This window comes from Netta rufina, assembly GCF_964035555.1.
Source record: "Netta rufina genome assembly, chromosome: 3".
Classification (NCBI taxonomy): Eukaryota; Metazoa; Chordata; class Aves; order Anseriformes; family Anatidae; genus Netta; species Netta rufina.
The window spans coordinates 62,379,168-62,402,720 of NC_140125.1; the positions used below are offsets into that span (position 1 = coordinate 62,379,168).

At 36.9% G+C, this 23,553-nt stretch overlaps 1 protein-coding gene across 2 annotated transcripts in view; it reads right to left on the minus strand.

Moving 5' to 3' along the window:
- Window positions 1-23,553, minus strand: part of SNX14 (sorting nexin 14) — a 53,033-nt gene that overhangs the window by 24,716 nt on the left and 4,764 nt on the right. For both annotated transcript variants that reach the window (XM_084283302.1, XM_084283301.1), the window contains exons 5-15: window positions 19,896-19,939; window positions 14,770-14,857; window positions 10,613-10,697; window positions 8,733-8,889; window positions 8,351-8,426; window positions 7,629-7,673; window positions 7,455-7,535; window positions 7,198-7,312; window positions 5,001-5,156; window positions 4,636-4,760; window positions 2,995-3,053 (exon numbers count right to left, since the gene is read on the minus strand). In XM_084283302.1, coding sequence (XP_084139428.1) covers window positions 2,995-3,053; window positions 4,636-4,760; window positions 5,001-5,156; window positions 7,198-7,312; window positions 7,455-7,535; window positions 7,629-7,673; window positions 8,351-8,426; window positions 8,733-8,889; window positions 10,613-10,697; window positions 14,770-14,857; window positions 19,896-19,939 — 1,031 coding nt within the window. The remainder of the gene's footprint in view (window positions 1-2,994; window positions 3,054-4,635; window positions 4,761-5,000; window positions 5,157-7,197; window positions 7,313-7,454; window positions 7,536-7,628; window positions 7,674-8,350; window positions 8,427-8,732; window positions 8,890-10,612; window positions 10,698-14,769; window positions 14,858-19,895; window positions 19,940-23,553) is intronic.

Here is a 23,553-nt window from a genome sequence, read left to right on the forward strand (position 1 = left end):
AGTTCCTGACCTAAACTCTTTACAAAGAGAAATAAGAACAGGAGCCTGCACGTGTCATCAGCACCATTGCCTTTGAATTTAAAACCTTAGTTATTAAAACTTTTGAGCGTTCACTGGCATTCATTCTTTTTAAATCAGTAGCTGCTTCTGCTGACTTTTGTTGTTCAAGTTACCTTTCACAAGGTGCCAAGCAGGTAGCAAACTTCTTCTGTAATCTATATTGGAAAGTCACGTAGGAATCTAGTTCATTTGGTTAATATGAAGAAAAGCCTATGGACTTATTTTATATAATAAAGTCCTATGTATTAGATAAAGTAGAAAACACTTTTAATTAGAAAAAAAAAATAAAGTATTTTAAGAATTGTCTCTTCTTTTTGACATCTTGCATAACTTGGTACATGGAATCAATGCCTCAGTCATCAACCCAGTAATTCCAATCAAAATGTTTAAGTTTATCCATAAATACAGCCACTGCACATGATTCATTTTTAATTCACTGGAGCTACTGAACTCTGGACAAACTGATACAATATTATATAGTTTACTGGATCAGAATACTCAAATTTCAGATTTTGTTTTGCAATAGGATCTACTTTCTAAGGCATTTTGCACTGTCTTAAGTCACGGTAACTGTGAAAGTGGAAACATATCCTAGCAAACTGGACCTGATGATGACTAACAGAAACAATTACATTACATACAATTACTTAATTCTGGGCGTTTTATTCCTAACCACTCCCCAAAGTTGTTAATAATTTCTTCTACTTGGACCTTAACTTGAAAACTGTTTTAATTTGATTGCTAACCCAATGATGACAAATCACAATGCTTCTTCTCAAATTAGATATCAAGAAAAATTTCTTTACTATGAGGGTGGTCATTTATCAACAGTTTTCATCAGATGTTGTCTGTCTGATCCATACACAAGAAATTCTGATTGCTTTATACAGTTAAAAAAAAACTGATTAAAAATGGAAATTATACACTGATATATGTATCTGTGTATACTCCTCCTACTTTCCCCACTGTATTCTCTAGAAACTGCTCTATACAGATGACATTGTCTTACGATAACTAAAATCTTTCAACACATTGTCCTCACGTCCATTCCACTGGGATTGCCAGTCAACTACTTGACCTCAGACTTGTTAAAAAGCATCATCTATGCAATACATGCAAAGCAAAGCATCAAATCAAAGATGTGGAAAAGAAAACTAATCTCTTTGCCTGCAATTTCACTCAGCTGGAACTAATGCTAGAAGAAGGAAGAAGAGGCAGGATGAGGTATATGCATGTGGATAACATTTGGGATAATCCCATAAGTAATTTCCGTATTTTTTCTGGCAGTCATTGTCCATAGCAGATTCTGCAGACAGAAACTCCAAAGCAACAAGCAACTACTTTCAGATAGGACCTCTGTTTCATAGGAATATTCACAGAGGCACCACTTCAGGAATATACAGTATCTCAGGCAGCAAGCCATAGTGTTGACTCAGGGCATTCAGATCATTCTAAAATTTAAAACAGATTCATTTTATCTGTAACACTGTAGATGCTGCTTGAACTCCAAGGAAATGTACGACAACGGTCCCCAAACATAAGATTTGCTTATTTTGTAAAGATTTATTTCCAAAACTCCACCTACAGACTGCCTCTACTTTCACCCTTTCTTTTTTGGAAAGGAAAGAACCAAGAAGGTAGCCTAAATGTTTTCACAACTTAACTAGATTTAAGATGTGTGTGATAGGATACTTTCACCCTTAACATGAATTATTTTGGAGAAGATACCAGAAGGCAGATTTTTAGGTCTGCATGAAAACCTATAGACATCTTCAACAAAAACTGGAGTGTGGTTTAAGGTCACCATTCATAGTGAAATATCATGTAAGGGAGAAACAGAGTTTGGCCAAGCTGCCTTCTACACTTCCTTGCTAAGGAACAGAAGTTTGTCAGCACCAGTCTGAGAAAGCACTACTCTTAAGCTGAAGCCTTGGATCCGTGAGAACTACAAGGACTACATATAGATGTTACAGCCGGAGATGCAAGAGAAAAACTGCAGTTTTTGAAGAACGTTAGCAGAGGAGAAAGGGATCTCACATTACTTAAAACTCATAGTAGGCTATGAGTCAAGAGGGCTGTTGCTCAGTATGTGTCTATGCAGAAAAAGTTAAATAATTTGCTGTTACTCCTCCTGAAGGTACGGTTACTGTTGATCTTAGTTCATACCAAGAAAGAAAGCCTACCCAAATTAAAAACCATCTCACTTAAGTTTTCCTTCTTTTGGCTAGAATGTAAAAGTAATTGATTTTTGTATATGACTGAGACATCCAAAACAGGAGAAAAGAGATGAAAAGAGTCCTGACACTTACTTGTCCCGACCCCACAGTGGAAGAGCTCTCTCATTCATGCCACAAGAGATGCTTACTTTTCTTGTTCACAGACTCCTGGAGCCTGAAGGTGTCGTGCAAGTATATAGCCCTAACCCAGAAACAAGGCTCCTGACACTACATTTCTGCAATGAATGTGGATAATTGAGGGGACAGAAAATATGTTTGAGCTAGAAGAAATAGCAAATCTTACTTGTCACAGCAAGAGAGAATTGTCATAGCATGAACGAATTGGCTACACAATCTCTTTAAGAGCTGAAATCCAAGGTGAACCAGCATTTCACAGCAAAATGGTATTCATAATTAGTCACTTGTAAGATGGAAATAAAGTGTTGATTTTCTTATTTTTTTCCTCATTGTACATTTATTTTTCCCCTTCTCAGACATCGAGGTATAAAATCACATTTTAAAATCTTTTATAGAAAACACTTCAAATCAAAGAAACAGCCTGTATAATTTTTGCTTACTCTTTCAACATGTAACCTGTCAATTTAAGAGAAGTACCACTGGTTAGTATCAGGCAGTAGCAAAAATTCCATAGTTTAGTATTTTGAAACTTTCAGCTAGAAAACAAAGAAAAAAACCTTAAAGATTCTACCACACCTACCTGTTAAACTTTGAATTGCGTGTCGGTGACTCTGCTCCTCTTAAAAGGTGCCTGAAGTACTATAACAGAAAAATAAGGCATCAAAGAAAACATTGGACTGAGGTGAGGGCTCCTATGCAATAACATTGCACAATTCAAAAAAAAAAAAAATCAGAAGTAAAAGGCAAGCTGACCACAATTGAGGAGCTAGAACATTCATCCAGAAAAGGACAGATTGCAATTGTAGTAAATGCTCCCAGGACTACTTATTTTAGTTTACATAGCCTTGTAATTCGAACAAACTAAAACTAGGCACTGTAATCCATGTCTCTCCTTGCTAAAATCAAGCATCTGAAGCACTACAGCTATTACTGAAAAGGTGACCATCAATATCATTTTTGAGAGATACACTTTATGAAGTGTAACACCACGTGAGGCAAGTTCCCATTTCCAGAGTAAGTCAGAGAATCACACAACAGCTCAGGTTGGAAATGATCTTTTGGTTGGAAAAGATCATTTATTTCCAACCCCCCTGCCATGGGCAGGGTTACCACCCACTAGACCAGGTTGCCCAAAGCCCCATCCAGCCTGGCCTTGAACACCTCCAGGGATGGGGCATCCACAGCTTCTCTGGGCAGCCTGTGCCAGGGCCTCACCACCCTCTGAGTGAAGAATTTCTTCCTTCCATACAATTTAAATCTCCCCTCTAATAATTTAAAACCATTCCCCCTCATCCTGTCATTGGCTGACAAAGCAAAAAAATGCTCTTCATCTGTTTTATAAGCCCCCTTTAAGTACTGATGATCTGCAACGAGGTCACTCTGGAGCCTTCTCTTCAGGCTGCACAGCCCCAGCTCTCTCAGGCTTCTTCACAGGAGAGGTGCTCCAGACCTCTGATCAAATTCATGGTCCTCCACTGGACCCTCTCTAACAAGTCTGTCCACCAGAACCCCCAGTTCTTTCTCTGCAGTGCAGTCAATACAATCTGCCTCAAATGTGAGAAGCTTAGCACGCAGCCTGATTTATACAAACTCTAAAAGGGACAAGAACTCAATCAACTACTGTGTTTAAAGTGTTTCCTATTAGAAGGCTTTAAACAGCTGTGCAGCCAACAGGAAGAATTTTAAACATGCATTCAGAACCCAGGTTTCATCACTAATCATAGAACCATCTCAAATTCCTAACACATCACTTTGAATGATCTTCCTAAGAACACACACTAGACTTTCAAATTTTGGAAGAAGTAACATTGAAGGAGCCTATACAAAATCTTTGTAACTTTAAGTACCATTTCATTTTAAAAAGAAAATACAGATATTCTGAAGTGTGATGGGTCTATTATGAAGATTACTTTTGCACCAAAATTGCAATTGTAAAAGAAGGGAGAGTGTGGGGAGAGATGGATTTTGCAAGAGCAACGCTATACATAAATTATTAAATCAAAAATGAATAGACATTGGTTCTTTTTATTCTGTTGATGTGATGTTGAGCTAGAATAAATTCATTTTTCTTACTGAGATTTAGTTAAACGCCAGAACTCAAAACCAATTGGAAAATGAAGACTTTTCTCAGTTACACATGCACGTAACTTGTAAATAGTGTATCTTAGGAAAAAAATACAATCTTTCTTTAGGACTAACATTTCAAATCTGTCAGACTTACCTCATCACTGTGACAGAACATAGGAGTAAAGACATTCTCAAGGAGAGAAAGTACATGCTCATAAGCTTCAAAAAGACACCTCATAGTTTGAAGTTTCACAACATCCTCATATGGACCTACAGCAACTACAGAAAATTTGGAAAAAAAAATCAGCTTTTCTTCGCAAGCTAATACAAAGTTTAATACAAGCCTGACAAAAATAGAAATAAACTGATAAAGCAAGGCTTAAACACAGCATAGGGGTAACATCTTAAAAGCTACAACAAAAAATAAGGATTAAAGACTAATTCATCTAACACAATCACTTTATTACAGAATTCTGTTCAATTTTCAGTGTAAATGATTTCTTTCAAATTCAAACTTACTTCTTTGAATCTCTTCCACAATAAATGGGTCAAATCTAATCTTGTCAATGCTTTCATCCAAACAATAGGTTTTGTAAATTTTCTGGACTTCCTCATGAAGAGCCATTTTTTCAGTGTCTGATAGTTCTGGTCGCAAAATTCGGTCATTGAATTCCTCTGAGAATTAATGGAGAGAAAATGCATTTGTTGATCAACTTGGCAAACAAGTATCAGCTTGAAGCAACGTACAACATCAACTCATTTTCCAGCAGATACAGTCATTCAGAAAACTTTAAAACAAAGCAAAAAAAACAAACAAACAAACAAACAGAAGACATCTCAAAAATCAAGGTAGCTGCATTCTTATTAAAATTTAAATGTGTTTATGTAATTACTAAAAATATATTGCCATTAAAACTAATTTCTTCTTATCATAGTGAGGATAAATCCATGAAGCTATAATTGCACAGGAAGAGCCTTAACAGCCATTTAAACTAGTCATCTGCCTATTCTGCTGCTATTTCATTCCTAATATCCAACGCATCAATAATATCTTTAGTATCGGGATAACTTCAGAATGCACTTCCCCAACAAAAAAAAAATATTTTCAGCACAATCATTGTGCAATCCTGCTTGATTTATTGCTTGTCACATGAATGGCATGAACGCTATCCAAAAAGAAGGGAAAATATGGTAGTATTCACTTTGTTTTTCAATTAATAGACAGAAATAAGCTTCTTCAGAGAAAGTCTTTCAAGATCCGTCTGTTTTTTGGCATTTAGTTTCCTTTGTAAGTCCACAATATTTCTATCAAGTGAAAAATCACCTGCAGTAGGCGTTTAGTTGAGATAGCATAATTTGAGAGACATAAATCTCACTCTCAGTTTCAAAAGGTAATCTACAGACTCACCATCTTTAAACATCTTAGAATGGCTTGGCTTGGAAGGGACCTTGAAGATCATCTAGTTCCAACCCCCCCTCCTCCTGCCATGGGCAGGGATGCCATCTACTAGACCAGTTTGCCCAGGGCCTCATCCAACCTTGTCTTGAACACCTCCAGGGATGGGGCATCCACAACCTCTCTGGGCAACCTGTTCCAGTGCCTCACCACCCTCTGAGTAAAGAACTTCCTCCTAACCTCTAATCTAAATCTCCCCTTTTAGTTTAAAACCATTCCCCCTTGTCCTGTCATTATTTGATTGTGCAAGAGAAGTTTAGAAGGAAGAAAATTCTGAAGCGTAGAAAAAAGACTGGTCATTAGCAATAGCCAGAGTCTGAGTAACCTTCCCGCTAAAGGAAGTAGCTCTAGAGAATTGTGTTGGCTTAGAAACCTCTACACATATCACCAGCACTGAACTAGTAATCACTTTGCTGAGAGTTTCTTGACAAAAAGCCAACGTGTTTGAAGGATACTGAGCCCATAAGAAAGTGCATGCACAGAGATCACTTATATTTCTTTTAAATAATAACTAATAACTTCTGCAATGTTTCAGAGATAAAGCCTGTCTAATTTAAATAAACATCTTTTGCTGCTATACATATGAGCTTGGGATATGAAGACAGGACCATTATTTGCTATGTAACACAGAAATACTTGTTTACAAAAAAAAAAAAAATGTATTCTTTTGGTACACCAATAATTAACCACTAGTTGACCAAAAACCTTGAAATAAATCACTAAATTACAGAAACTTCACAGAAAACCTTATCACTGGAAAGCAAAAGGCTTTTCAGACAACACTTATGTAAAGGTAAAACCAAATGCAAGGTACAGGTTACTGAATAGGAGGAGTTTTCAACAGTTTTCCTGTTCTTGGTATATTTCTGCTCTTTACAGAGGCTTTAGAGATAAAAGAACACGAGAATTTTTTCACAATGTATGGCTCATTTTAGGAATACTTTAGTAACCACATGTTTTAAAGATACAGCCGTACCTTGTATCTATGGCCAGAATTTTCCCCTTACAAGGATATTCTATTTTAAAATGTACAAACTTTATCAATAAACAGAAATAAAGTTACAACCTAGAGTCCACAGACATTAACATTGCCAAGATAAGCATTGAAAAAATCAGTACATAATTAAATGAACACAAATCCTGAAAGACAATCTCTTGCGTAACAACGCTGCCTTGTTCTTAGGCTCATTCACTTAAACGTGCAAATGCTTAAACCTTTTAAAGATCATCAAATATACCTCAGCACACATATAATCTTACCTACAGTCAGGCAGAACTGCAGCACATGGACTGCCCCTTCCTGTTTCAGGAAGTTCATAAACCGAAATAAAAGGTCTTGCTGATCTCGGATCTCCTTTAACTCCAGTTTCAGGACCTTAATAGGAGATTAAAAACACGGTCAGCCAATTTTCAAATTTTCAGTGAGAACATAAAGCAAAACGCTGTAGACAAATGTATCAGGTAAAGTAAAGTACTTAGGCAAAACAGGAAAGCAAATAAATACTGCCTGTGCTTACAGATGGCTTTTTATTTCTTGGCTCTGCAAATTTCTGAAGGAATGGAACCAATGAAGAAGTAGGTTCAGTTGCTTTCTCAGGCTGTAGAAAAAAAATGACAAAACACAACTGGGTAAGAAAGCTCCTTTAACAGAGGAAAAGAAAATGGCTAGTTTTAATTCTGTCTTTACTCACTGGACTGTCATCAATGAAGATCAGCAGCAAATGGTTGACAGTGTCCTGCAAGAAAACACAGTACAAAATTAATATTAAAGAAATAACAAACTAGATGAAAATCATTTCACTATCATGTTACACCCAAGTTTAAACCTATGAATATACTAATGCTTAGAAAAAAACAACAAATAATACCTACACAACTACAGTACCTTCTACTTGCAGTTATGCAATACATTTATAAGCACTGCAATTCTGCCTATTCATATATATACATAAATAAAATTGAAGATGGCATCATTCCATCCAGAAATAAATGCATTCTTATTTGCAGAACTGAAGACAAAATAACACAGCTGCAAAAAGAACGGCTTACTTGAACTGCTATGAAGATGCATACAGCTCAAGTTCAAGTAATTGAGCCCCTGTTGAAATGTAGATACATCAATTTGAGGGTGTTTATACTCGCATAGCACTCTCCTGTTTGACAAGAATTGTAGTACTTCATTAAAATTACATTCTTGAGAGATCACGACAATATTGGATTTTAATCAGTTTCAGTCAGTTAATCATTCAAATGAGTTATAATGAACAAAAATGTTGGCCAGACACTTTTTCCTTTTACCCAGTCAAAACCCATAGCAACTAAACTATTGTGCATCATTTGTTTTACCACAATATACTTAGGAGGAAAAACAGTTATATTAAATAAAGATCATTCACACGTTCCAAAGTCTTACAGGATCTGCTAAGAAATCCATAGAGGGAAGGAAAACAGAACCAGGCAGAATCTCTCTTATAAGAAGTGCCAGGGATCTGAAAAGAAAAAAAAAAAAAAATCAGTACCCATACTAGATTACATCAGTTTTAAGGTAATAAAGTCACCTATAACATTATATTTCACTAGTAAATATTTTAATATTTAAAAATGCATTTTAAATGTGCTAGAATTACTTTAAGATTGATCAAAAAATCATAAGTAAAGAGCTAACACTAGCCTTGAACAAGCAAAAGCATAACAAGGAGTGATATGGAAGATGCCTCTAGAATTCATTCTTTCAGGCCCCAAAATTACAGTACTATATCGTAATGCAGATATACAACTCTAAATGCTTTTTATACCTGCATTCTGTTGATTTGGGGGGTAAAATGTAAGGAAAAAGAAGTTCAGTAAGTTTTCTTAAGTAGTGAAGTTCATCTCTTCGGCTTCTCAAAGCAACGTGTAGTTCTGGTCCATACTCTTCTAAAGCAGCTTGCTGTAGAAATTCTGCATTTTTTACTGCAATAAATAAATAAGTATTAAAAGTTGTTCCAGCTTTTTGTTATTGAGAAAAAAAGAGGTGATCACTTTTCATTTGAGCTAAAGATTAATACTTTCAGTACATGTACTACTGCCAAAGGGATACAGTGTTGTAACTTTAAAAAAGAACCTTGGCTTGGACTTGGAAGGTTGGCTATGTAATAATAAAAATCTCAAAAATAAGAATTCCTTCACCATATAACTGAAGCTTATATGATTTCCAGAATGATTTTTTTCATTCATGATTATTGAAGAATTCAACATTTTGATTCTTCTAAAAATTTGCACTGCCCAAAGTACACCTCTATATGCTTCTTCCTGACTTCCTTCTTGGTCTCTAATTCACTAATTCTAATTCTACTGTGCATATAGTGAGGAATTACTAGGAGAGGTAAAGGTAAGAAGAGTAGAAAAAAAGGAAATGCTCCCTAGAACAATAATTTTAAGAAGGATATAGAAAGGAAACTAACAGAAAAAGCTAAGCTCAACTAGCCACCAAAGCAAGGCCTGAGAGCTGCCTTCAAACAACGTGTGATAGGTGGCTGGTTCAGCAACATTTACTAGAAAGCATTGCTAAAAGTCATTTTCAGGTGCTACTTCATATATCTGCCCTCAGAGGCTTCTCCATTGAACAACTGAAGAAGATGGCTGTTTTCAATGCTATACATTTAAAATCCAGTTCTTTGCTACTAAAGAAAAGTGTTTTCAACTTCTTCATAGAAATCAAAGGAAACATTAATTTTGGTGTAAAAGTTACTGCAAGATAATCTAGCATTTGAAACTTTTGCTGTGCAATGAAACACATCTAATTCAGTCACACTGTATCTCACTTTATTCATGCCTACTACTCACATGTTCAATAAGAACTTCCAAAGTTCAAATAACAGTATGTATTTATGGATATCAAGCAGATGTTTTGAGGGAAGAGAGGAAAGTTCGTGACTTCAGTGAAAGTAAACATCTACCACTTAAAAGTTGAATTAAATCACGTTTAGTAGATACAGTGATGTGGAACACAGCCAGTGAAAAAAAAAAAAAAAAAGTAAAGATAACTAATTTCCAACAGCAAACATTGTATTTTTCAATATTCCTTCAATAAGCAGTTTCAGTCATTTTTATACTAGGCTAGTGAAGTATTTGTATTTTGATAATGATTAAATATGCTACTTGTCCAAGTCTATAGTTCATAAACATAGCTTTTCAGTATAATGAACAACTCCACTAACTACTCACCTTAAGGTGCAGATATGAAATCAGTGTTAGGTGTGAACTCATTCTAGCTGTAAGAGTTACACTGTAAGAGCTATAGTTATACTGCACAGACATGCAACTCCTTTCATTTATAATGGCTTAGCAGTAACACAAGAAAAACTTCAAGAACCACTGTTAGATGATCTTGATTGATCGGAACAGACAAATACATTCTCATTTACCATACAGATAAAGAAGTTTAGTACTTCAAAGTTATGGGGATGCATGAATTCTGGAATTCAGAACTGAGAGACTACTTGCATCATAACATTCTCCTTATTTGTCTTTGCAACCTCCAGAAGTAAAATGTGAAAGGATTACTTTTTTTGTTGTTGTTGTTTTAAAAAAGTAACGATGGTGGAAAGATTTAACAAATATAATGAAACATGGAAAACTGAACACTTTTATACTTGCCATTTGAAGCTGACAACACATCAAGTCTTTACAGTACCTTTCTGCCTGGCTTTGGCTATCACTTCTATGTGCTTCATTGCTGCCTTGAGCATTTTCTTTGTTACAACAGTTGGAATATCCACCTAAAGAGTAGTTGCAAAACAAAAACAGAATTATTCAATTTTTTTCCTGAAAATATATTAAAGATTACAACTACCAAACATATTAATTTGCTCTTATGCCCCCACTGTAACCATAAAAAGAGCCCTTCAGAAACAATCAATGAATTCTCTAGATAAACTGACACTATGCTCACTCTTGTGGGCAAAGAACACAAGGTCACATAGTATTGTTTTTGGCTTTTAGTTCTAACACATTTATTTCCAACTTGTTCTCATTTTGATTCTTCCACAAATTATAATTACTATAATTATTATTCCAATAATTATAGTAACATAGCTTGACTTCCAAATCACTGTAAACAAAGGCTAGTTCTCCATGAAGATTTGACCACCACCAAAGGCAACTAAATCACATCCTGCTTCTAATACTTGTTAAGATTACACTCGGCAATCTAAAGTCCACAAGAACTAAAAGCAAAGTGAACCACTCCTCCCTATGTACACGCAGAAAAACCATTTAAGCTCAGCTGATGGCAGAACCAAGAGAATTTGAGTTCCTGAGTCAAGAACACTTTTAGTGCCAACAACTACGTATTGCGTAAACCTGTTTATAAGCCAAGCAAAAAGCAGTAATTCTGCCTATGTGATTTAATAAAAGATTTTATTAGTCAGTCCTGCATTTATACTTTCTTTGATAATTATGAGAATGAAATACATATATATAATATGTATGGACTACTGAATAATTCAAGCACAAATAGACCTCAGGATGTCTTAGCCTAAAGGAGGCTCAGATTAGGGTGCTCATGGCTGTATCCATTTGAGCGTTGAAGACTTCCAGAGATGAAGACAGTCACCTCCTCACAGGTCAAGTGCTCCTGCCCTGATGATCTTGGCGTCCCTTGGCTGAACTTGCTCCACTCTATCAATGCCTCTTTTGTACTGTGGAGCCCCAAAATGGATGTGATATACTAGGTACTGCGCCAAAATATTGCTGCCTAAAAAGCACCATGGAAATGAAGATAACTATTTCCCTTGACTGACTGGCTCTGCTCCTGTAAAGACAGCTCACGATGCTGTTGATCTTCTTTGCTGCCATTACACGCTCTGGCTCATATTCAGCCAACCATCTACAATGAGCCCCAGGTCCTCCCCAGCAGAGCCGCTCTCCACTGCCAGTCAGTCCCCAATTCCAAGGGACTCTGCCATTTCGGCTGCAGTAGCTGCGCAGAAGCTTACCTAGAAACTGATTTACACACTATATGCCCGCTATTTCAAGCCAGAACAAATGACATCTCAGAGAAGCAGAAATACACAACAGCAAGCATTCAGAAGTCCTCAAGACTAAGTCAAATAAAGGCCTTAAATAATAAAACAGAAGCACAGAGTGCTTCTTGCCAGACAAGGAAGGAGCCTGCAATTGCAAAGGCCCCTAGAGCTGAAAAGAAAGTTGTTTCTTATTCCTTCATATAAGAATAGCATGTATTCCTACATACTCCGTAATACTTGAGGTGCACAGCTATGACATTGCATGGCCAGCCCGGACAAGCTACTACAAAAGACCAGAACTGCCTAGAAGTAACTAATTGAATTCAGGTCAACTCCTACTTTTTTGCTTAGAAGTAGAAGATTCTGCTCATCCATGCAAAACCCTGTTAGTCAGGACTTGCATTTCAGCCATATTTCAATAAAGAAAAAATTTCCTATGGAACACAGGGATAAGAGAGGGCTTATTTCTGCACAGGTAAGGTAAAGATCACAGCAAGCAAACTGAAATTTTTGTCAAAAGATAGGTTCTACTTCAGCATCAACAACAATCAAATTCAGGTCTGTTATATCACAGCATACAAAGGAAAGATCTTCACATTCAACTAAACGCTAACTTAAAAACTAACCCAGAAACGGCACCAACAAGGAAAACCCTGATCAAGCTGAAGTCAAAATGAATAAATAAACGTTTTCCATCAGTTAAGAGCTGACTAGCTTTGTCACTAGCGTCTGCTGCTTTGTTCCAACAGCCACACCTCAAAAACTCCACCTAGGCAACCTTAGACAGAACACCAATTCACTGCAGCAATTTGTAATTTTAAGCCGTAATTCAAAAGCAGAAGATTTCTCAGCAACAAAAATAAAGATCTGAAGTGAAAAAGGAAACAAAGTTTTGTTGTTTTTGTTTTTTACTTGTACATACAATCTGAAATTCTGGGATTAATATCTCCATTAGCCAGAGCTATGGCTTTCAAACATTTAATAATAAATTCAAATCAAAGTACAGCTGTTTGGCAAAGACTTATTTTGCAATCTGTGCTGAATTTCTCCTGAAATTAAGTTATAAATGACATTGTATTGCAGATGAAAGTTTATAAAACATTCTGTCATAACCCTTTTCAGCTAATTACTGCAGCTTTAAACTCAGATTCCAAAGATGAAAAAGAAAAACAGCATTTTATTTGCAACTTGCATATCAACTCTTATTTCTACGCATGATGTTTCCAGCTTTACACACATCACAATCATTATTAGTTCAGGCTGTCTGCATCTGTATGTGGGTGTGCGCACACAGAAACACTTGTTTAGCAGAAAAACAGTATAGACTGGAAAAAACGGTATAGCACCAGATATCAAGCTCCCCTGCATGACTGAACATGCCAAGTTTCAATTTTGTTCCAAACCACAAAGTTATTATTAACATCATTTTGCTTGAGGTATCTGTAACACTTCATGCAAAGAGACAAATCATATTTATTTGCTTCCATCCTATAGAATAATATAAACATTTATAAAGTAAATATAAACATTTATAAAGTGAAATGCATTTCTGTGACAGCCCTTCTGCTTTGTAGTTCCCCTGCCATTTCTTAATACTTGTTCATGTTTGAGTTTTTGTTGCATATATTGCCTAATCGTCACATGGAATTTAATAAATCACAATTACTTTATTACTGACAGATATGATAAATTATTACTGAAATTCAAACTTGATGGCAAAAGCTGCTACAGCTGATCTAATACAAATAATGACTTATTTCAAGATCAACAGAGGAGGCAACTATTTTATGAATCAACAATGGCACTACAAACAACACCAGTAATACCTGCATGTGAGGCCTTTAATTCTAACATCAGATAGCTTAACTTTTAAGACCTTGATCTAGATTTTCGCTTTGGAAGATTTACTTTACTTTCACACATCTGCATGTCTGCACTACAACAATCGTTTTCTAATTTTCCCCCACGATCACTTTAAAAGCAATGTACTGGAGTTCAAGTAAACAAGAAAGTCATCTGGATTTGATATATAACAAGGACAGAATCAGGCTGTTCATCAGACATGACTGAGCACATGTACCAGTGGTAGTTCAGAAAATATTGCTGTTACTATGGAGGGGGAAAGACACACATTTCTGGTAGCTGCTCCAACAGCACAGCCAGCACTGAACAAATCTGGAGGCTGAGTTAGCATCTCTTCCTGCTTAGCACAGCCAGAAATTTAGGAGCAGTTCCTGTAGAACAGGCTTGAAGCACTTTACAAGAATACTGGGCATATGTGCTAATGTATTAAATGTAGCTAACAAATAATTTGAATGTTTGAAGTTTACTCTGCAGAATGTTTCTTAAAAACTACGTTAAGATAAGAATAATATTATTTTAATTCTTACAGTAAGCTACTCACATTCTATTATCCATAGACAACACAAGGACCTTGTCTGCATTTAAAGAGCCAAGGAATGAGAAGCCACGACACGGGTACACCATCAACAACTTCCTAATAGTTTTCTCGGTAATTTTCTATTTTTTTCCCCACTTAGATTAATTCACTAAAAGACAGCTAAAAGATCATCCCAAGGTTTTAATAATGCCTTACACTGGTGTCAAAAAATATATCAATTTGCAAGAATCTTCCAAGGTGTTTTATAACTAGGAGTGGAATAAGCTCCATAAGGAGAAAGAAGAAACTTACATGGAAACTGCCTATACTGTCTGTAAGATTGACTTTGGAATTGACATTTAACAAAAATTAAAGAACTATCTACAGATGGATAACAGTTCTTTCAGATGGAAAAACAATGTTCACACCTTTAAGTCACCTTACCTTGTGGATTCTCCGAACTAATACAGATGCAAAAAAACGCAGTGTGCCTCTCAGTTCATCCACAGAGGATTCATCATCAGTAATATTTCTGCAGTATTGTGAAACAAGTCATCATATAAGAGAAAGGAAGAAAATACATATATATTAATCGAACCACAATATATATTTTACTACTAAAAACTGGAATAAAGACAGTCAGTGATGCTTCAACAGACAATGACTGAAAAAAAGCTGTATGGGCAGAGTGAGCTGCCTTCTATTTGAGTAAAATACGTAACATTCCCAGTATGTTTGTGCACACAAATGAATGACTTAAGTAAAATGCCTCAGTGTAAACTGGAATTATACACCAATGTCTGCTTTAATATATTGTCTGTGTGATTTTGGGCAAAGAAAATCTAACCTAGTTTCCACATATCTGAAAACAGTGACTGTTTCCAAGTTCATTGATCTGAAGTCTGAATGAGTCTGAATTAACATCTTCAAAACCTTTAGAATTAGGCTACTGCAAGCATCCATCCCAATTAAGCTAGTCAAAACTGTATTTTCCATACTGGCTACTCCAAAACCTTCTCTACTACTCAATTTCAAATAATCTTCTGGCTCAGTACACATGCAGCTTTGTTAACTTTTTATTATAAAGTTGGTAGCTTCTCGTGTATCTTTTAATGACATAGATACATTCCTGGTATTTCAGCTGAGCCTCATCCAAAAGAAAATTTTCACCAGAACTTTTTCAAAAAGTTCTAATACTTCGATGCCATTTAATTCAATAGTATTCCCTTTAAAAAATATAAAATAAAGAATTTAAAACAGACTTCCAAATCACTGTGCCAAAATATCAGCTAGACTTTAATCTGGTTTGCCAGTTTCCATCTGCTGCAATACAGTATGCTGGGTGAAAAATCACGTTAAAACTACTTGAAGTTGATTATGGGAGAAAAATACCTAATTCCGTATCTTTTTTTGGGGAAACTGTATGCTAATGGGGACTACAGCAAGTCTTAGGTGCAACTAAACTGCAATTAAATTCAGTGGAAAAAGAGACCATAATAGCAGAACTTTGCAAAATGCAACAAAATGGTTAAAAATATACCAACATTTAAGCATATATGGACATTACAATATGAGCAAAGACATCAGTAAAACTGCATTGTAATAGCTGAGCAATGGCACAACAAAGAAAGCTGCCTCCTGCCTTAGCTAATGACCATATGAAAAAGCCATCGAAGCTTTCAGTTTGCATAATGCGTATGCAAACCCCCAAATGGTTCTGCATATGTATTAAAGGTAAATATCTTTTCTATTAAAAAATAGCCTCAACAGGATGTTTGAAAAGCAAATATGTTATGCCTATATCATCATTTTACATTATTCAGCACCTGATTTTTACAGCAAAATTAGCCCAAGTTACACAGCATCCAAACGCATCTTGAAGGTGAGCTGTTAGCAGCAGATAGGGTTGACCATGGTATATCAAGTATATAACTCACTGCATGAAAAGGCACCTCGAAGAAAGCAGCCTGGCATGAGGAATACAGCAATCCTCAGCTAATCGTGTGCAGATAAGACAACTGTAAGGCTTGGTTTGTCACCAGCTGACATTTTGGAAGCAATATTGTTAGCAAATAGCTATGCTGTATAAGGAAGCCAAGGGATTAGCAAACAGATTTTCTGACTGTACTACTAATATTCTACAGACAAAAAGATAGATGAAGTAATTTGGACCAAGACATTGCTATTTTATTGACACTTGGCTAACCAATATTCTAGCTAATTCTACTTGGACACAACTTTGTGCCACGTACTTTCATGCCGTGCCATAGGTTAGCAGAGACATTTTTTTAATCATCAGTGGGCTGGAGAATGGTTAAAAGAACATCAAGAACTTGTAAAACCCCAAATCTCCAGTGACACAGTGGAAGATCCAAATAACTTGCTTAGAAGCATTTTTTAAATTGGCTGCATTTTCCCAGAATTTGCAGAAAAACTCAAAAACACAACTACCAGTATAATGGAGAGATTTGCTAAAAGAAAAAGGCCCAGTCTGCTAATTGTAAACAGTTACTGAGTCAAACATCCCAAAAGAGATACACCCAACTTGCATGCAAAGCTCCGTGGGATCCACTGATAAATGAAAACCACATCCAAATACTGAAGCAATTATTTTTTCCTGATTGTCGATTATTCTTATGAAATTTAACCAACCCTTAAAAAAAAAAAAAAAAGGACAAAGGAAATACATTGCAAGCTGATAAAACTAAGACTATGATTTATAATTAAATGAAAATCCCGAATTTTTACTGCATTGTTAACACTTGGAATAGAAGCAGCTCCGTATGCAAAAATGCTGATTTTAGTCACTATCAAGGAAAAAAAAAGATTTCATGGTAACATATTACAAAAGCACAGTAACTACTCAAATAGTTTAGAAACCAGAGAACTGGAATTGCAATAGCATCAATGACAAAAAAAAAAAAAATCAGTAAGTATAGAGTAACACATTCAAATTTTAAAGTCGCCTATTTAAAATGAGGAAAAAGCTGGTAAAAGCAAGACATTACGCAGTCTTATTGAACAGCATGCTAAATAAGTAACAGATTCAGACTGGTGTTGTGTAGTTTTGTAGTTGGATTACTTAGAACTATGCTCTATTCCCATATACTTGAAAAATAACTCAATCAAATATTGGAAGATTACCAGTATAAATACCTTGATAAATCCCAAACAATTCATATAGGTGCAACTACCTACTTCAGTAGAGTTCATAGGATTTTAAGTACTAATCTTCTTTCTTCTAAATTGATCTTAGTTTAGGGATCTTTACCTCAAAATTTTAACTTGCTAATAAAACACTACAAATTCTTACACTGTTTGTTAATGATACAAGCACAAAACACAGCTTTTCCCTGATTAACTTTATTTCTGAAGCAACAAATCTATGGTTTTGTCTTGCAACACACATTTCTGGTAAGCATTATATTATTGCCCCAGCTTCTGAGTGGCTCGTCAGGTTACTTGTCTAATGCCCAGAGCGTTCAAGCAGCATTAGCTGGCAGTGGAAAGAGAGAGGAAAAAAAAAAAAAAAAAAAAAAGAGGAATTGTCTACATAAACTCCATTTGAAAGGGGGTCAGCTAGCATAAGGAGTTGTGCCAGACTTTTCTCAAAGGGAAGCAGCAGACTGCTTTATCAACCTCACCTGGCAAGCCTGAGTTGCCTGCTGGTGGTTACCCACATTGCTAAAACAAGCCCAGCCTAGAGGTGAAAGCTTCTGATTTGGCTTTATGAAGAATTAGCTGGGGTTACTGAGGTGTGGTAGCTCAGGAAAAACATTTAATGAATTCAGGAGTCCTTCCTCCAGGGTCAGCTGAGCTATACAAACGGCAAAGGTAGGTCTAAGCAGGAAAAGCCAGACCTAACATGCTCTACAAGAGAGACCTCAAACGGCAGCACACACAGTTCAGGCATCCCTGCATGACTGCTGCTGGCAACACAGAAAAGCACAGGAACACCTGAATGAGAACATAGAGAATGAGACAACAGTTAACAATACTACTACTGGGCTGAAACCAGCAAACCTTTCAGGACCAAGCTCTCTGCCTGAAGAATTACAGATAGCACTGCACTACAGCTCACTGAACTCCCAGTAGTTCAGGTTTGTGGAAAGCTCATTAGGTCTGATCAGCCTGGTGTGACTTCATGGAGCTAGTTCAAAATTCAGAGGTGCAGCCATGTAAAACCAAAGACAGTTCAGAAACACCCACACAGCTCACCAGGAGGCAAGAAGGAGCAAGGTCTAGGCTGGCTGGCTCTCGACCAAGTACATTTTGCACCATGCTTCTAACTGGACATATTCCTATGCCCACTATGCAACATATTCCAGACTTCAGTCACCTTGAGTATTGAAAATGCATGCAAGTAATATGTGGAATGCAAACTGCCTTGTCAGTCCAAAACAAGGGAAATGGGGAAGTGGCCTTCCACCAGCCAAAAAATCCTCTATCTCATAAATCAAAATTAGATAGAAGATGATCCTCTTGCATCCATTACTTTATCAAACACAACTGAACACCCTCTAGTTTTCTGAGCTTCAAAGTTAAAACCCTGGAGCTTTCCAGCTCCATCCCTGACAATACGTGGTGCTCAGGCTCCCTCTGCTGTTTGCGTAGGCAGCTGAGTTTTACACTGAAATGTGTTCATCACACAACAATGACAGACATGAGACATGCAGACGTCAGCCACAATTAAAAACCAATTAGGCAAAAAAAAAAGTCTGTCCAGAAATTTTGGATCCCAGACAGGCAGAAAGAGAAGAGTGAAGAGTAAAATACATGAGCATAAATTGCCTTTAGCAGAAAACGACCTCTCAATCTAAAGGAAAAGTCTAACTCAGAATTAAGGTAAAATGCTGCTATTTTAACATATTAATGTTGCATGATCGGTTAAAATTTTAACTTCTCTTAATATCTTCCTACAAAGTACTCTCAAGCACTAATTTTTATATAGATTACAGCTGTAATCTTTTCTTTATGTACTATTTTAAAGTTATTTAAACAATACTACTCTATTCACCTCAGCATAGCCACTCACAACCTTAAATGTCATCCATCAAACCAGCAGGTACTCTGCAAGAAGGTGGCCACAATGTATTTAGAATATCTTCTCTAGATTAACTAAAACTGTAGGTCTTATTAAAGAAAAAACGATAAAGTGAAATATTTTAAGATTTATTTTTTAAGTGACTTGAAAGACTGACAATACCTCTAGTCTTGAAATACTTTTTTTTTTTTTTTTTTACCCCATGTGTATATACACACGTTCTTAAAAGGTTTTAAACAAGCCATGCACATTTCCAAGGGAGAGTTATTAGAAAATTAATATATAAAGGGAATAATCTAAAAATGTGATGTTAGGATGAAATACAAATTTCAGAACAATCCCTATCACTTCTAAATTATTAAAAGACCTGTTCTACCCTGCACAAAGAGACATCAAGATAATGAAATTGTAGCACTTAAAAGCATCCTTTGTATTTTATTAAAGAAACAAAAATGTTTTTTTTAATTAAGCAGTTTGCTGATATTTATGTTATTAAACAATAGGGACTTTTAGGTAAAGCTCATACCTGTACCATGGATAAATAAAGTTTTCCAGCACCAATTCGAGCACCTGTGTGGAATAAAGACAAAGGCATTACAAAATAAACAAGCGTACCGTAAGTCCTTGTTAGAAGAGTTAGAAATGCAAGCATCCTCCAAAACTCTCAGAATATGATCTCCTGTATCATAAAACTTCAACATATAAATACATACGTTGCAGTCCTGTTGTGAGATTAATCATTTTGCGTAATAATCAGTACTTTGGGCAAACAGTAATCAACTGATGGTTTCATGCCATCTCAATACGAAAGAGCTGCCACTACAGACGACGCAAAGCAGGGTACTGTGGCCACTCTGTGATACAAGTGCTCTGAAGAATACAAAAAGGGATGGTCCTTACTGCATGCTCACCTCTCAGAGACAGTAAAAGAAGAATCCTAAAAAGCAGCATCTAGGAACACAGTTCCCCTTTCGTCAAATGCTGCACCACAGCTTTCAACAAAACCCACCTTAAGGTCCAGCCACCTCCTGAAGTCCTGACCAGAGCACTTCCCAAAACCCATGTCCTGCATGTATATCCTCATGGCTTTCTCATACCTGTTCCTAGCCCCTGCATATCCCAGCTACATGGGAGAAATTTTTCCACCCTTTTCACCTGTTCCTCACAGGCCAATCCTAAAGTTGCCTTTTCCATGCTGGAAAACCTGGGTTCCTCAGGAAGGAACAGTGCTGTTGCACCCATGTCCGGCTTGGTTTTCAACGTCACATCAGGAAGGGAGGCAGGGAAGGTGACAGTCCCTGTTCAGTCAGCGGGCAGCCACCACCACAGACAGAAGGTGACTTAAGGTTACTGAAGCTGAGCTGCAGCTCTGGCACCCCTCCTCACACCCACACAAACATTTCCAGTCACTGGCACAGCCACTGCAACACCATTAGCAAAAAGTTCTGGAAAGGAATGAGATAAAGTGACAAGGGAAAAAATGGCAGGGGTGGTGGAACTAGATGGTCTTTATAAAAGGTCCCTTCCAACCCAAGCCATTCTGTGATTCTATGATTGCTTCAGAAATCAGCAGCATCAGCGCTGATAAGGGCAGTAAGGCAGAATGTGTCTGCTGCTACATGAGGCTGTTGGGCCACATTCTACAGAAGGGGAGGTTTTGAAAAGAAGTCACTGCGTTCAGAGAAAAATCTAAGATCTGTTTGAAAGGAAAGCTGAACATAACAGCTGATATAAAAGCCTGGTTTATGAGAATAAGCATTACTCTTAGAAGATTTGCTGCTGTTCTCATTCACGCTGAGTATGCACACTGCAAGAAGTCAAGACTTAATAAATTTATGCTCTCTTCAGGGCACGACATGCCTCTGCTCTACACATGATTATACAATATGCTCTGTAATATGCACACCACGGCCTTTTTAATTCCTCTCTATTCTTCAGGCTTGAGCAGTTGATCAGCACTCTTTTTCTGTCTTCCTTACTAAGAATACTGTCTACTCAACTTTGGTAAGAAACGTTCCCTTGTGCAATTGTTTCATTTCAGGGACTCTCCTCCCTTTGTTTTTAAGAGTGAAGGAGAAATCTCATTCCTTTACCTTCTCTGAAGGGATGCTTTCTAGCTTGGGACAATTTTATGTGTCTGTGTTGTGGACCACACAATTTTCTCCTATCACTGTGTGCTATATAAAGAATATATTTTTAGTGTTGTTTTTTTGTTTGTTTGTTTGTTTTTGTCTTTTTTCCTTGTTGGAGCAGGATTTTTGTTCCAGGTTTCCCCATCCGGTCCAAAACTTTTATCATGCAATCCCAGAACCAAAGCTTTTCTGAAATTTTGAAATTGCAACATGATCATGTGTTGATGATGGCCAGATAAGCTAAACAACTTCTTACCTACTTACCTCTCCTTTTCTACTAAAAAGGAGGGAGAGACAATACGACAGATGCTTTACTTCCCAGGACAGAAAAGACCAAGAAATTCCCAAGAATCTTCTTTGGAAGTTAATCTTCAAACAACAGGAAGGAAATCAAATCCTGCTCCAGTCAGCAAAAACAGACGACTGGCCTTAACAGCAGTAGACCAGAACACTCAAGACAATTTTACTGATGCCTTCTGTTATACTACCAGTACATGAACCACCAATTTACTCTAGAAACCTCAGTCTCACAGGTACTGCAGCGTTATTTTTGGTCATGCAGAGTTTCTAACAAAAACCTCTTTCAGGGGTCAAACCACAGACTCTTTCAAAGAAGCACCTGTCAAAAGGAAAGGCCCGCAGCAAAATGCACACTATGCATCTATCTGTTAGAAGATCCTTTCTCTTTCTTCCTCCACTTTTGCTATGCAACCCCCATCAAGAACAACTACAGCAGATTGTCTTCCCCTTGGAGTGGAAAGCGTACTCGGACAGCCTTCGAGCATAAGACGATGTACTCAAAGAGATTACAGTGCTCTCCTCTTGAGCTTTCTTTGTGTGTGACTACTATTTTGAAACTGAAAACCTGTCCACATCGCTGCAACTTACAGTTCATCAGCTGTTCATCAGCTGCTAGCACAGTTTACTGACACTCTCTCAGCCTAGGGTCTGGAGGCTTCTGAAGCTACCATGAGGATTGTTTCCAACGGTGACAAATCTTGTTCTTAATTGAGAGCCAAGTCAAACATGTACAGTTCTGAGGAAAAAAAATCTTCTTATGGTTACTAAATGAACAAAGAAAGCAGGAAAAATGCTAGACACAATGGCCCATAGCACCTTCTGGGTAAGGTCTTCATGAGACTCACTCTGTGTTTGTAGTAACTAACTTTTACTTGAATCACTGCACAGGCTCACAGCCTCGTCAGTCTTCCTCTTGGTATCTCTTGCTTCGAGATCCATGTCGTAGGCAAGAGTCCTCTGTTAACAATTACACATGAAAATGCCAAGCAGACTGTCCCACTAAGCTGAAGACAGCATGCACAGAGACAGACCAGACAGACAGACAACTAACTCCAAATACACCTGAAGTCCATATGTTGGTGGTCCTTGTATCAGAGGTCCAGACACATCCTAGTAGAACTGCAGTTATCTATATGACCTTAATAAAAAAATGTCTTGATCCTGGACACACAGAAAGCAATCCCTATTTATATCTTTGCTAAATACACAGCAAGGCAAAGACAGTTACGTACAGTGCTCCATTGCACCAAGGTGGCATAATGAAGCTGAAAGAGAGCTACAGAGTGAAAACATCCATACTGCAAAACGCAAGCACTCAAGCAATCATAGGAAACTGACTCAGGGGAAAAAAAAAACTGTCACATCATTCACTACATTTTCATAAAGCACAAAGAAAGCAGGAGATGTGTACCCACTTCTAGTGCAGCAACACCAAAAATATCATTCAAGCTCAATTACTCACACTACACACACGTGCCAATGGAGTAGATAGGACACTTCAAAGAGCGCTAGATAATGATAAGCAATTACACCTTATAGGAAGTATTATTCTCCAGCTCTAAATTTAAATGATGAGTCATTTCATTTAAAGCCTACCTATTTTTCAAACATTTTGCAAAATGACTGGTTCTGTGTGTGTGTGAAGTTTTGAATTGGAAAGTGATGAAAAGCATACAACCAAATGCAGCAGGTTCAGTACAAGAAGCAGCTGAAGGAAAAAAAAAAAAAAAAAAAAAAAGCAGAGAAATTCAT